At 36.1% G+C, this 16,511-nt stretch overlaps 1 protein-coding gene across 4 annotated transcripts in view; it reads right to left on the minus strand.

Annotated features, from left to right (window-relative positions):
• LOC141534860 (coiled-coil domain-containing protein AGAP005037) overlaps positions 1–16,511 on the minus strand; it is a 651,729-nt gene that overhangs the window by 592,450 nt on the left and 42,768 nt on the right. Inside the window, exon 3 of one of the 4 annotated variants that reach the window (XM_074254459.1) lies at positions 12,233–12,578. The exons of the other annotated variants lie outside the window; for them this stretch is intronic. Coding sequence (XP_074110560.1) covers positions 12,233–12,400 — 168 coding nt within the window. The 5' untranslated portion in view covers positions 12,401–12,578. The remainder of the gene's footprint in view (positions 1–12,232; positions 12,579–16,511) is intronic. 4 annotated transcript variants of the gene reach the window in all.

Here is a 16,511-nt window from a genome sequence, read left to right on the forward strand (position 1 = left end):
CAGCTCAACGAGGTCCAGCTGGAAGAGGTTTCAATTTAACTTCTGATGGAAACTATAATATTGAGAATAAAAGATTATGCAATCTCGTAATCCATCAAATAAACATGATGCAGCAACAGTGCAATTTGTACGGAGACAGATGTCTGAACTGAATAAAAGTATAGACAGTGAACAGAAAGAGATTATTTCACATTTACACTCTGAAATAGTAATACTGAAAGCTGTTGTGGGAAATTTGCATACGGCAATTAAGGAAGCTAAAGGAGTACTTTCCTCTCACCAAAATAATATCCAATATCTCACTGAGAAACTCAATGAACGACAAAAAGACAGTAATAGCTGAAGAGCTTCACAAACCAGCTTGCAGGAACTATAAACGTCGTCATGTTGACATCCTAGGTCTCGATGAGACTTGGCAAGCTGACTTGGTTGAAGTGATTCTATATGCAACAGTCAATACAGGGTTCAAGTATCTGCTTACAATTATAGATATATTTTCAAAGTATGCCTGGGTAGTTCCAATTAAGTCTAAAAGTGGTGTAGATGTCACAAGTGCTATGAAGTTTGTACTCCAGCAAGGTCGTATCCCTAAGAATCTCCATGTTGATAAGGGTAATGAGTTTTACAACAAAGAATTCAAAGATCTGATCAAGCAGCACAAGATAAATCTGTATTCAACATTCAGCAATCTCAAAGCATCCATATGTGAACGTTTCAATAGAACACTTAAGACTAAAATGTGGCGAGAGTTTACGGCTCGTGGTAGCTACAAGTGGACCGACATACATAATGACTTGGTGAATATTTACAACACCAAACACAGTATCATCAAAATGAAACCTGCCAATGTTACTGCTGCTTAGGAGAAACAACTATTGGAAGATATATATCAACCACTGAAAACCAAACCGAAGCAGAACTTCAAAGTCGGAGACAAAGTCCGAATCAGCAAATACAAGCATGTTTTTGACAAAGGATACACACCAAACTGGACAACAGAAATCTTCACAATCAAGTCGGTCCAGAATACGAATCCAACGACGTACAAGCTCGTGGAATATCAGGATCAACCAATCAACGGTGGATTTTACAACGAAGAACTCAGCAGAGTCAATTGCCCAGATGTATATCTTATTAAAAAAGTAATTAGAAAACGTGGAAATAAATACTATGTTAAATGGCTAGGTTTTGATAGTAAACATATTAGTTGGATAAATAAATCTGATATGTAAAACACAAATTATATTTACATTGTTTTTATTTACAAACCTTAAAACTATATTTACATTGTTTTTTAATATTACAAAACTTTTTGTTTTTGGAGTTTATTGGAGTTTACTCTTTAAGAAACGATTTGAGTTATAAGACCCGGTACGGAAATTTTATGAGGAGTAAAATCAAGTGTAACACGAAAAGTTGAGACGTTACGTAGAAAGAGACAAACATATATATCTGTAGGATTGAACGTGTAAAATAATGAGATGGAATACATTATACAGCGTATCTCATTCTCGGGGTCTCCTCTTTGCGCTATACTTCGTAGTCTCACTGTATAGTTCACTACCTCCAGTCTGAGAGTTGAATGTGTGCGTATGTTTGTATGTGTGTGTTACGCGCCTGCGTATTACGAAGTTCTGCCACAACTTGTTGTAACAGGGTAAAATTACCCTAAATCGATAAGTCACCGGATATCGATAATTATTCGACATAGCACTGGCGGGTCTCGATCTTCGGGCCTAAAGGGAGAATAAGAGGGGGTGAGTTTGGGTTAAAATAGGTGAGCCGTGCAGTGGAAAAGGGAGAAGTAGTGTGACCGCCAGACTGAGTGCCACGGAAATCAAAAAGAACCGTTCCCGAGAGTAGTGACGAGACGAAGGAAGCCAACTACAACTAGGACTTCATCCTCAACGAGTGAGTTAGATCATCGTTTTGTTCGTCAAAGTATCAATTATTACTCTGTGGGACAGAAGTGAACCGCGATTTACCTAATACCCAGTTACTTCTCCTAATTAATTACTATTGGATCGTTTAATCGACGATTAATTTATTAATAATTAACAGTTGAACATTTGCTAGTTTTGGATTTAGTGATTTTCATGGGGGCTTATACCCGAAAATCTCTCAATCGACCTTGCGGGAAATTTTAATAACTAAAAATTATCAATTAATTAATTAACATCCGAAGAATTCGTTAAATTTATTGTTATAATTTTTATAATAATTAACTAAGTAAAATTGATTAATTTTTGTTACTTGAAAATAATCGACAAACTTTTGTTCATGGAATTTCGGTCGAGCGTCAATACATTTTTGTGTCGCGGTAAATTCCAATACCCAAGGTCAAGTAAAACTTAGCTAGCGAATGTTCTAGCAAATAAAATTTGAATATTTCGACTTGTATCGAACTTTTTATAGTTGATAAAACGATTGGAAAATTATTAGGAATATATTATTAAGAATTATTTGTTGAAAATATTGTATATCATGAAATTATTTTATGACCTGTGAATTAATTGATTTTGGGATTAAGTCCGTGAATTAGTTAAATTAATTTCTATTCCAAATAGCTGACCCGGTGAACTTCGTATCACCTACAAAAATTTTTTTTTTACAAATTTTGATTTGTGATTTTTAACCTGTAAACTCTAATTTATTTTTGTCAACAATTAACACTGGTCGTATTGTAGACGGTTAAGTTGGTATGAAGTTATTAAATGAAACTTGTTGGTCATTTTAATATGTTTTATGTGTTTTATTTATATAATAAATGTATAACAAATTATAGAGCCTTTGGCGCGTAACCAAACGATCCGGGTTCGATTCCCGGTCTGGGCTGTCCGAATTACTTTTTCAGTTACCGAAAATTCCTACTGAGTAAAGGTCCTCCCCTTCCCCCTTTATCCTTTATTTCCCCCAGTTCCCAAAAATTTGTCTTTAATGACAAATTTAGCTATTATATATGGCTTTTATATATATATATATATATATATATATATATATATATATATATATATATATAAAGATACCTAAAGTAGACTTGTACGTATCTTCCTGCATATTGGACAATTTTGTATACTCTTGCAACCTTGAGGATCAAGCGTAACAATAGCGATTTCGATAGAAAATTAACAATTTTTTATTTTTTAAGCTGAAATTTTTTTCAATTCCAAAATTCCAAAATTTTTTTTTTCTAAACCATCCCTGAACTATAACGAACAAAACAAAAAAAAAATTTTGAAAATCGGTCCAGCCGTTTGTGAGATTTGGCGAGACTAACGCACAGCAATTGATTTTTATATATATAGATTGATAATTACCAGCGTGGACATAAAATAACGGATTTCTTGGACTTAGAGTCAAGAATGTCACAGAAAAATTTTAGTCAGAATTAATTAATAATTTTATGTTAATAATTTTGAACGTGATTGTAAGAATTTTATACTGTGACTAATTTAATTATCAAAAGTTAATCCAAGGTATTAAGACCTTTTGTTCTAAATAATTATTGTTATATTCTTAAGACCATGACAATAAGTTACTTAGGAATTTTAATCCAACTAATATTTTAATAGAATTAAATTTATCAATTGGAATTTGAGAATTGTCATAGTTAGTTAGAAATTAATTGTTAATTGAAAATTATCTTTTTATTAAATTACTAATGATTGAATAATTAAATTAAAATGTTTAACTAAAATTAAGTAGAGTCAAATTGGTTAAATTAAAATTTATAAAATAAAATCGTACTAGTGTGGGTTATGTGTGTGAAGATTACTGTGGGTTATGCGTGATAGAGAGTGTTAATAGTGTTAAGTTGGTCCTGGTTAGCCGTTAGTTAAGCTAGACAATCTCTGTCACACTGTTGTCTTTGTGCAGAGAGATTCGTTGGTCCTGGTTAGCCGTTAGTTAGGCTAGACGACCTCTGTCACACTGTTGTCCTTGTGCAGAGTAACTAAATAGTTCTCGTTAGCCGTTAGTTAGGCTTATATTAAATTGGTTTTGTTCTGGTTAGCCGTTAGTTAGGCTAGACAATGTCTGTCACACTGTTGTTCTTGTGCAGAGAGATTCATTGGTCCTAGTTAGCCGTTAGTTAGGCTATAGTTTATAAGTTTTTATTAATTATAGTGTGAGTATGTGAGTGAGATTTAGTTAATTTTTATAAGCGCTTAAGTTGTTAATTTTTATTGTTAATAAATATTGATCAATCTTGTTAATTGATTATCTATTATTCGGCAGCACCTTTCTCCACTCTCTCTACCCTAAGATTAAGATTTCTCAGCTCTGGACCGGTTCCAGGAACCGTGATTAAAAATCATGGTGGCGCCCTAATAATTGTCTGGGTGTTAGTTTTGTTTCATCATTTATAACATTGATTAGGGGCCAACCTGAGCAGGTAAAACTGTTACATTGTATACTGCTGCCGAGTACAGGGTATGCATGCTGTATAATAAATGCATATAGTAGCTTTTATTGTATACATCTATATACAACGTACATAAACAGCAACATAACCATCAAGTTTTAATGTTTTGATATTAAAGTTTTCTTGTTCTTCTATGCATTGATACGTGTCTTTTTATGTACTATTAAAAAAATCATCAAGTGATTAAAGTTGAAAAAATATTCGAAAATATGCCAGAAATTGATTGACAAACCTATAATTACAGTATTTAAGAATGATATTATAATTCAAAGTGAAAGAAATCAATCATCCTAACATTGAATTTGTATAAATTGAACGAAATTATTATTATTATTATTATTATTATTATTATTATTATTATTTTGTTATTAAATGCTCAGGGGGGTTATCCCCGGAGTCCGATTCTCCGAGGGCCCAGCCTGAGCTCCATCCGTTACTGCTGGACCACTCCGCACAACAAGGCGGTTAGTGATCACAGCAGGCCAAAGTCATTTCCCTTAAGAGACGGAGAGAACCAAGTATAACAGCCTTCTGCATCCTAACTGCCAAGAACTCAGCTTTTGATGAGCAAGCTGGAACTTTGGCCAGTGAGGATACAAAAGACTGTTTCATCCCTCCAAGGACGCCAACAATCAGGACGACAAGCTTGACACGGTAACCTGGGTAAAGTTTGCCAATTTCAAACAGGAGATCCTGATATATTTGTCTTTTGTGCTCTTCTTTGGCTGAGATGTTATATTCAGCCGGGGCCGAGAACTCAATGACATAAATGTCACGAGTGGCCTTGTCGAAGAGCACAATATCAGGTTTGTTGTGATCTATCCGCCGGGTTGTTGCAAATGGCATGTTCCAATAAATTTTGCAACTGTCATTCTCAACAACCTGGGGAATATCTCCTGGCAGATAAGGCAGCACTGGTGTCACGTCAATACCGTAGCAATGACGAAGATAGTAGTACAGTACTCTCAGGGCAGCATTGTGACGCTGGATATATGCACCTCTCGCCAGCACTGGACATGCCGACAAAAGATGCATAAGCGTCTCCGGATGTTGTCTACACCTCCTACAGGAAGTGTCCGGTAGCTGCACCTGGAGCACCTTGCTACGGTACTCAAGAGTGTTAATGACACCATCTTGGCAGGCAAATATGAACCCTTCAGTCTCGGACATCAGGCCAGCTGACTTTAAGAAGGAAAACGTCAGCTGCGTGGACAAGCCATGATCACGCACGTGTTTAAAGAACACGCTGTGCATGGACTTGTCCATCAGTTCGCCAAGGAGTAGTTTTTCCTCGGTGTTCCTGATGACGCTCTTAAATTCCTCCTTTCGGAGTTCCATAAGAGCGTTTATTTCTCCAAGACCAAGGGTTCTTGCCGCATATATTGCTGCCTTATACAAGAATGACCCCTTATGTTCATTTTCATGTTTATGTACAATTTGCATAAGAAAGTCATCCTCGTCTGCAGTGAAATTGACAACTTCGTGTGTTAAACCCAGGAACAAATGGTCGTGAAGCCGCTCCAAACTCTGCAAACTCCTCTCCCACCGATGGATCGGGGAGGTATAATCTGGCGACTGATGAATTGGGGTGCATGCTCCGATTCATATTGATGATCTTACGGGTTTTGATGTCGAGATCTCGTAAATCCTTTCGGGCCCATTTCAGGACACCGAAAGTGTATAGTAAGACTGGGACAGCGAGCATATTAGTAGCTGAGACTTTGTTTTTGCCGGAAAGTTCGGAGGACCAAATTTTCCGGAGTCTCCTAACATACTCGCTCTGGAGAGTTGCTCGGACTTCAGAGACCGCATGCATGCGGTGCTCTTCCATTCCTAGATATCTATACAACTCCCCGGCGTCTAATTGTCTTAAGACACTCCCATCCACTAACTCGACATTATCACTCGAATCAGAGCACTTACGCCTCGCCAGATGTACGACCGCACACTTGTCCAACCCAAAAGACATTCCGACATCTCGTGTGTACTCTGCTACGATGTTGAGGGCCGCTTGTAGATGATCTTTATCAGCACTATATAGCTTCAGATCATCCATGTAAAGCAGATGGGTGATCGAATATTTTCGATCACCCGGAGGCCCCACAGAGTACCCACGAGTTTTACGAAGAGCAACCGATATAGCCAGCAGTTAAATGCAAAACAGCAGAGGGCTCAAGGAATCGCCTTGGAGGACCCCTCGTTTATACTCTACAACTCCGGTAACGTGCAATGCGTTTCCACTTCCAATGTGAAAACACGTTCACCAGAGCTGCATTGTACGCCGAATGCATTCCACTATTTCAGGATTGACCCCCAGGCACTTGAGGAGATATAAAATCAACTCATGAGAAGTTGAGTCAAATGCCTTGCGATAGTCAATCCAGGTCATTGACAGATTGCGTTGATAGTAGATTGCATCTTGTAAGACACATCGATCCACTATCAGGTTCTCTTTGCGACCTGACAGGCCTCTTTTGCTGCCATGCTGTTTATATATCTGTTGCCATACGTGTTCTATCTCCTGCAAGATACGGTTGTTTAAAATTTTTGTAAAAATTTTATAAACCGCATTCAAGCAGGTGATAGGCCTGTAATTCTTTGGGTCAGACAAGTCACCTTTTTTAGGTATCAGTACGGTTCGCCCTTCCACGAGCCAGTCTGGAATCGGTTCGTAAGCTCTGATGTACGATGTAAATATGCGGGCCAGATGAAGGTGGGTAGAAGTAAACTTCTTCCACCAGAAGACATTAATGCCATCTGGTCCCGGGGCAGCCCAATTTCTACTGCCATTGAGAGCTGAACGAACTTCATCCATACTGACTACAGGGCTCGCTTCATCAGCATTCTGTCTACGGTGTTCCCGACAGAATGCTTTCAAGTCGTGCAGAGCTGGAGTATTGGCGTTCACGTTTGGTTGATCTCCATACAGCTCAGTCCAAAAAGCTTCCACCTGCTCAAGTGTTGGATAATTCCCGGTAACATCGGTCTTTGGTGTCTGAAACCGTGAAGGGCTGGATCGAAACAACGAGTTGTCGACCAACCGCTTCAACCTTTTCTCTAGTGACTTTTTGGCAGTCACTAGAGCCCGCAATTTATTAAGAGACTCTTCTTTGATGACAAGAAGAGTACTCTTGTTCAGTATGTGATGACGCCACCGAAGTTCAGCAGCAATGCGTCGAATTCGGGGCGTGTATGCTTTTTGAGTTGTTTCGAACTCAATCACACACTGAATGCGGGAGACATGTTTCCGGGATCTGTCAATTTTGGAGCCAAGTTGTAAGATGCGCCGAAACTGCTGCAGCATACACAACCTGGCTCACAGTGAGCAGGGTGGAATCCTCCAGGATGTTTGCACAGATATCTTCGTTTACCACGTCAAGCTGTTGTTGGGAGTAAGTTATCTTTTGAGATATACTTACTTGCCGTCCTACAAAGGGATTGTTGTTGTACCCTTACGTATTACTAATTTCAATTTGTCTGGATCAGTGTATTAGAGTCGCGTAATCTGTTTGTCTTTGTTATCGAGGTATGAAGCTAATTTCTCTAAACTGGAGGCCATAAATCTAAAAGAGTCAATAAATCTTAGAGAGACTGAAATATTTTTAACTAATTTTGTGAAAGAAATGTAACGCTCTTTATTGATCGGTAGTAATGAAATTTCACCTTCAAATACTGTAGCTAAGGATTTAATTATGAAGTGTGAGTCATAGCCATATAAATCATGAAAGACAACTGGTATGATAGTAGATTTTTGATCATTAACGTTACATGATTTATGAGCAGCATCTCTGTAGTTACCGGTAAAGTGACAATGATCATAAACTTTATCTGTAGGAGATATTATAGGTTTTTCACAAAAGTGACACACAGTTGCCTGGTTGTGTCTATCTTGTTGCACTTTAGTTAAGGGTTTCATTTTAATAGGATTCTTTAGAATTTTTTCAAAGTCCAGAGCTAATGATTCTAATTGTTTAACAAACCAATTGATGCAATCAGGAGAACGGTTTAATTCAAATTTGGAGAGTGTGTTATCACAGCTACAATGTACATAGTAAGCAATACTGTGTGGAACATGTTTATGAACTGTCTTTTCATCATCTCCCGGGGGTTCGAGTCTGCATTCAAGATCTACGTAAACTACAAATGGTACAGTATCTTTGGACTTGAAATCTTTGAATCTCAAAATTTCATTTTTTTCACTAGGAAATTCCATGCCGACTTTGTTAGATTTAAAACAATCTACTCGGTGTTCTAAATAACATTTTTGATGTTTAAAATGATTCAAACAACGTTCACAAAAGTACAATCTATGTTTACCTAGAGATATCTGACTTTTAATTAATCCAGAAAGATTATGTATCCATGCAAAGTGATAGATTGATTCAATATTATCTAAATTATTAGTATACGTTACACTTTTTTTAATCATTAATAAATCAATTGTCGGTATTTCTCACTCGAAGTTACTTAAATATAATGGGATAATAGTACTTTTTTCAGACTTTTTACCCGTGAATTCTGAATCTATACCATATACATAAATGCTAAGATCATTCATTTTCTCGAATTTTGGTTCATCATTAAGCTTAATTCGAAATTGAATACTTTCATAGTTCAATCTGGTGCTGAAATGGCGATATCTTGTAGGACTTTCCGGAACCAATACTGGTGGATGCAATTCGGCGTTGACACATCACAGGAAGCAGAACTCATCATTGTTCTAGATGTTTGTAACCGCATTCTTCCTGATAATATCCCTCGGTAATTTAACGTAGGTGGAGTTTCCAACTTGAGTTGGTGCGAATCGTGACATGGTCACCATCAAGCTGTTCGGTCCAAGCAGACTCCATCCGGAACTGTACCAATCCTGGAGAGATGTGGCAGAGAAAATCTCACGGCTTTTGGTGATGAAAAATTTTCGTTCTTCTAGATCTTGCTGATGTTTCCGGAATGTACAGAAGAATTCCACATTTACTTTCAACCCTACCAGATCTCTCAAGACACTATGCACCTTGTTGATGATGGTGTCTCTTGAGGCTTAGAGAAATGATGCTGGATCTTTGTGATGTTGGTTGATAATACATCCAGTCTGGATGTTACCAGCAAAAGCGTTTTCCACGTCCCGCTATTTGACTCCTTGGTTCAGATCTCTACCAACTACTTGGTTACCGAGTCTGGAGAACTGATCGGCTAACCAGTTGAGTTGGTTAATGTGTGCTTGAACACTTCGTCTCACTTGGATTGATATTCCAGGGTCCAGTAATATTGTATTGAAGTACTCAATGGTCTCGTTGCACACTCGTGAACACCTTTGACCTCATGTTCATCAGTCAGCTGCTCTCGCAACAGATCAGCATATGAGGTTGCATATAATGGTATCCACTAAGTTTTTTAAAGCCTCAACGAGGTTAAGTTAAGCCATCTTGGGAAGACACACACTTCACTACTGTCTGTTTACACTATATTGTAGGTTATGTACACTGTTTATGGTTATGTACGCTGTTTATAGATTATATACACTGTTTATAGATTATGTACACTGTTCATTAGTTATGTCGACTGTTCATAGGTTATATACACACTGAATTTATACGAGACTATACACACACGATAGTTTTTGAGACACTGGACTAGAGTTTATGCACCCAATAGTTATTACACACTGGACTATACTCGCGTACTTCACAACAATGAACTTCACTATATTTTATAACACTGAATACTGTTTAATCACTAGAGATGTACTTCTTTTTTGTGAAGTACGCTCTCGGCAAGCCGCTTATATAGGCAGAAAATACTGCGCAGTTACCCCCACTCCTCTACCTCAAAACCGGTTTGATGATGTCATCTTCTGCGCAGTAAGAAAATTCTAGAACAGAATGAGTTATCTACTGCACAGTTAGAAACAGAACAAAGAAAACTGCGTAGTTACGTGACCTTGATCAGGTTCGAACCTGTCGGATGACGTCATCTACTATGCAGTTAGAAAATTCTACAATGGTATGAGTCATCTGATTCGTAGAAATTTCCTCCACCCCTTTCACAAAATAAGTCTAAACCTGTTTGATGGCGTCATCTACTGCGCAGTTAGAAATAGAACAAAGAAAACTGCACAGTTACGCGACCTTAAACAGGTTCAAACCTGTCTGATGACGTCATCTACTATGCAGTTAGAAAATTCTGGAACAGAAGAGTCATCAACTACGCAGTTAGGAATAGAACAAAGAGAACTACGCAGTTACCGTGATCTTGAACAGGATCAGACCTGTTGGATGACGTCGTCTACTACGCAGTTAAAAGTAATGATAGCTACCACCAGATGGCGTTGCGTAAAATCCTTCTCGCAAATAGTTATATCGTCATTTTGAATATATGAAACATGGATATATCATACTACAAATGCGTGATCCTGAACTATTGATCGGTTATGGCCGAGCCGAAGGTAGGTTAATAGTTGAGGATGCTTATTTATAACCTCAAAATGTTGAACTCAAATTCAAAATGGCGGGAAAATGGCGGAAATCAGCCACCAGATGGCAGATAGCAACCAGCAGATGGTGGATTCAAAAATGCCAGATAGCAGCCACCAGATAGCGGATTCAAAATCGCAGATAGCAGCCACTGAATGGTGAATTAAAAATTGGCGGGAAAATGGCGGATAGCAGCTACCAAATGGCGGATTTAAAAATGGCAGATAGATTCAAATTACAGATTTCACCACCAGCGCCACCTGTAAAACCTCGACTATATCCTCAAACTGTCGGTAATGCCGGGCATCCATATCTGCGGATGGTAACAGCATGGATACGAACCCACAAATCTGTTTTACTGACTGGGCTTGCCCCCCCCCCCTTTTTTTTAGATCTAAAACTGGAGGAAAGTTGGGTAACTAGTAACGTTTACATTCATTATAAAGAATTGACAATAATGATCAAAATCTAAAATAATGATAAATAGTTGAATTCTTAAAAAACAATAAGAAAAATACAATAAGAGAATACTGCTAAATTTTTTATAATTATCCTTGTTTTCTCATCAATACAGAAATATTTTATAAACTGATTTTGTATAATTTGTTTCAATAAAATTATTAATTGAATAACATTTTCATTAAAAAAAAATTAAGTATTGTTTCTTATTTATAATTACTAAGTAGATCTAAAGATAAGTCAAGAACGCGCGGTAGCGCGCTGTGCCGACAGCGCTCGGCGCCCGTCATTAATAATTTTTTTTTGTTAAACCTAATCGCGAGCACTCAAATTTTTTCGCGGATTCTGTTTCTTAAATGTTTGATGCATAATACCGAAAAAAAAAACTTCGATTTTTGAGGGAGAAGTCATTGAAATTTTTATTTGTTAACTTAAAAGTTAATTAACAATATAAAAATAAATAAATAATTTAAACTCTTACTCATTCCATTAAAATACAAGTATTCAACTATAAATCCTGAAAATTTCATTAAAATATCTCCAATAGTTTTTTAATTATCGGTTTTTTAACTAAAAGTCATAAAAATTTTCATTAAAAAAAAATTATTGTTAAAATGAAAATGATTAAAAACTGTTTTGGAGATTAATTGTTTATCGTGAATACTTCATAAAAAATACTAATACCTGAATTCGATGATCAAGTGGAAAATGGGGGGTCCACTTGACGTGATTTAGCTCAGATGTCTTAACCGAATAAAAGCATAGAGAGTGAACAGAAAAAGATTATTTTATATTTACACTCTGAAATAGTAATACTGAAAGCTGCTGTGGGAAATTTGCAAACGGGTATTGCGAAGCTAAAGCAGCACTTTACACTCACCAGAATACAGTCAAAAATCTCACTCCGAAACTCTGTGAATGACAAAAAAAATAGTGATAGCTGAAGAGCTTTACAAATCAGCTCGCAGGAACTGTAATAAACGTCGACATGTTGATCTCCGAGATCTCGATGAGATTTGGCAAGCTGACTTAGTTGAGAGCATTCCATATGCAACAGTCAATAAAAAATGCAAGTATTTGCTTACAATCATAAACATATTTTCGAAGTATGCCTAAGCAGTTCCAATTAAGTCAAAAAACAGTGTTGATGTTACTAGTGTTATAAAGTCTGTACTTCAGCAACGTCGTGTCCCTGATAACCTCCATGTTGATTAGAGTAAACAGTTCTACAACAAAGAATTTAAAGATCTGATGAAGCAGCACATCATCCATCTTTGTTCAACATTAAGAAATTTCAAAACATCTATCTGTGAACGTTTTAACAGATCACTTAAGACTAAAATGAAGCGAGAATTCAAAGCTCGTGGTAGCTACAAGTGGACTGAAATACTGGAGGACTTGGTAAATAGTTACAATAACATCAAATACAGTACCATTAAAATGAACCCTGCTGATGTTACCACTGCTCAGGAAAAACAAATGCTTGAAAAAATCTGTCAACAAATTCAACCAGCATCAAAGAAGAAAAATGAATTCAAAGTTGGTGACAAGGTTTGTATCAGCAAGTATAAAAATGTATTCAAAAAAGGATACACACCAAACTGGACAACTGAGATTTTTACCATCAAGACTGTTCAAATACAAGTCCAACTATTTACAAGCTTGTGGACTACCACGATTAACCAATACAAGGCGGATTTTACAACGAAGAACTCAGCAAAGTCAAATATCCAGATGTGTATCTTGTTGAAAAAATAATTAAGAAACTAGGAAACAAATAGTATGTTAAATAGCTAGTTTTAATACTAAACATAATAGTTGGATCAATGAAACAGATATATAATTATAAAATATTTATTAACAACTTTAAATCTAATTATGCACAATCTCAAGTCTAATTATTTACAATCTTAAGTCACAGTATTTACAACTATTTATATTTTTCTTCTTTTCGCTGGTGGCTCTACATTGGTTTTCTTGTAGACCCATGGAAGATTGTCGGTAGAGTCTTTCAGGAGTTGACGTTTATCATTATCCGAGCTCAGTACAAGCTTATTTTGCTCGATTTTTTTACAGCATATCTATCACTTCTTATCGAAAATTGCTCTTTACAAATATTTACATAATCTAATAAGCAATTCTTGAAGCCACCAAACGTAATCGTTTGCAATGTTGATCCCTTAGCTCTCTTCTTTGCCTCATTTTTCTCGTGTAGCTTGAATGCGTACAGCTTTGCGCTGAGGCCGATAAACTCTGACACAATTTTGCCATTGTTTTCGTCCTTCATGAGCCCAAGAACCTCCTTATTGTTTTAAGGCATGCCATACTCGTTGTTGACTGGGGGAAGTCAAAAGTATCAAGCTTGTGATTATCACGTTTGATAACTTGGAAAATATCAGATACTTTGAAATGATAAATAAGGCTGTTCATGTCGGTAAAGCGTAGCGTTGCAGCATCATTATCGAAATTCTGCTTGACAAGTTTGTAATGAAAATCATACGCAAAGATCTTGGACTAGTCTAGGATACTGAAACCAACATAAATCGGTATATTGTAGACAACATTCAATTCATTCAGTTCAAGTATTGCTAGATTTTTCCCGAACATCATGGAGCTGTTAAAGTTTGATGACTTCGTCCAAGCTACTTGTTCACCAGCTTGGCATCCTTGTGTTTACACACATTCGGCATGGTCTTACTAAACACTGCGTTATTAATGAGCTTGAAAAAGTTCTTTCAAAAATCATTGGCAGCGCTTTTACGACACTTGGTGTTTTTGTCGATGTACGGTTTGAGCCATCGTGACTGTGCAAACTACAATACTTGGTGAACTTTTACACGATTTCATTTTATTGATAATGATGATAATAATTTCTTATTAATCAAAAGAAATTACAATTTTCAAACCACAACGATAAGTTTTGGATGACGTTTGATAAAACGAATGCAACAGCAAATTTCATACTTAGCATAGCGGAATAGGCCATAATTTCGAGACTATACATATGAAATGGTACTCAAATTGAAGCTTATTTTAAGAGATTTCAGATGAAATGTACAAAAATTCGATAAGTTATTTCATTCAAAAGTTATGCGCGAAAAAATCTGCCAAAAAATGAATTTTTAGGATTTTTAAAATTTTGAAACTCTGTAATTTCTGAACTACTTGACCGATTAAGCTCATCTTTGAACTTGGCCTTGGTAATCGTCTAAAAATGAAGTATGTAGAGTTTGAAACGGATCCATTATGAATTAGAGACGCTATCGTCCGGATAAGGCGCGTTATATTGTATATATATATATATATATATATATATATATATATATATATATATATATATATATATATATATATATATATATATATATAAATACCTACATATATCAGCTTTTGAACTAATGGCATTTTCTGAACCAGCTTGACGAACTGAGTCAGGAAATAGCAAAATTTTTCAAAAGTTGCGTCATGAGGACAAATGCAATAGTTAGATTTCTATGAAATCTACTAAAAAAATACCTGAAGTTCAAATTTTCACTCGTTCCCAACGGAAGCTGGTGCACTGATGAAAAAACAATCTTGATTCAAGAAATTTTTTTTCTTCAAAATTTGAACTCTTGAAACTAGATATAGATATGTTTTTTTCAAAAATTTTTGTCTCTTGGTTCAAGATAGGCGATGAAATTGATTCAAGATGTTACCGACTTGTATTAAAAATGGCTTTTTTTTTGAGTCATTAATTTAGTTATTTCCAAGAAATAATTTTTTTTTCGGTATAATAATTAAAGACTATTTAGTTTTTGAAATATACTTATGTTATTTCGGTTGAAAAACTAAATGTATCGATTGAAGATAATATAGCTCTTAAGCCAAGAAAATCTAAATTAAGACAAGAAATTCTTAAAGCAAAATAATCATTTGTCTTCCAAAATAAATTCTTAGATCAAGAAAATATCTCTTGAGTCACCATAAATTTTCTATCAGTATGCTCTGGTTGACATGGGGGGATCGGCTGTTTGGCGGTCGCTGGCTTTCGGATCCGTCTGCTGGCCTCCAGTAATGACTTTTCCAAATTCCAACTATCCAATTAGGTTCCTCAATAGTTATACTCTAGAAATTTAATTAAAATAATATCGGGTATCAAATTGCGTCGCCATCACGACGGCTTAACGATAAAAATTCTCTTATGAATTTTTTCAACAATAAAGATTAATCGCATCGTTCTTTAATACCTGAAGCCTCGTGAAAAATAACTACTTCTTAAATTTCAGTGCTAAATCACATGTTCTCCACTGAATTCACACACTTGCTTTCAAAAAAAAATTGACAAAATGGTCCCAATTGCACGGCTATCGGCGTTCTTTTAACTTAACTCTCCAGGCTCTCTAACTTTCTTCATTGTCTCTTCTACGCTTTATTTTCCGTGGGAAAGTGGTGGGAACTCTTAAGATTTGTGCGACCCGGTGACGAGTCGCGAAACTACTCAGCTAAAATCAGAAGGTAAGAGAAGGCCCTTACCCACCGCGTCGCTAACAGATTATTAATCGAGTTCCCGCGAGAAAAATCGAATTTTCTGCCACAATATAAATTTTGAATGAAGTTTATTTATACATAATAAGCATTTTATTATAATTTCATAGACATAATTTTCCTTCCCATAATAGTGAAGGTAAAGTTAATAATAGCTGGTAGCGTCTTCTAATTTCATAGAGATTTCACCATTGGCATTTACATATTTCACAGTTCTAGAGAGAAGAAAAATTTGAAATTCAGTTCAAACTATAGCGACATATTTTGAACAAAACTTGGTGGAGACTGCTCTTACTTGGCTAATTGTGTAGATTTTGCCTTCCTCCAACTCTTTCATCTTCTTCGTAAGTAGATATCGTGGTGTAAGATGAATTTTGTTGAGAAAATCCCATTTCAGGTTAAATGTGATTCCATAAAAATTTTAATCACAGAATTCTTCACCACTAAGCTCGAAGTAAACAGATTGAAGAGTAAAAACACAATCACGGTCTCACGGTCACGACTTGATTTTATAACGCAAATCCCCACCACAAATCGTAATGTAAGATTAGAAGAATTGCGTCAAATTTGTAAAAAAGCGCCATTCAGCCACACCCGACATAGATAGATAGATTTCTTGTTTAAATATTGAT

The sequence above is a fragment of the Cotesia typhae genome, unplaced genomic scaffold (assembly GCF_013202065.1).
Source record: "Cotesia typhae breed Kobodo isofemale line unplaced genomic scaffold, CoteBio_Ctyphae scaffold_13, whole genome shotgun sequence".
Classification (NCBI taxonomy): domain Eukaryota; kingdom Metazoa; phylum Arthropoda; class Insecta; order Hymenoptera; family Braconidae; genus Cotesia; species Cotesia typhae.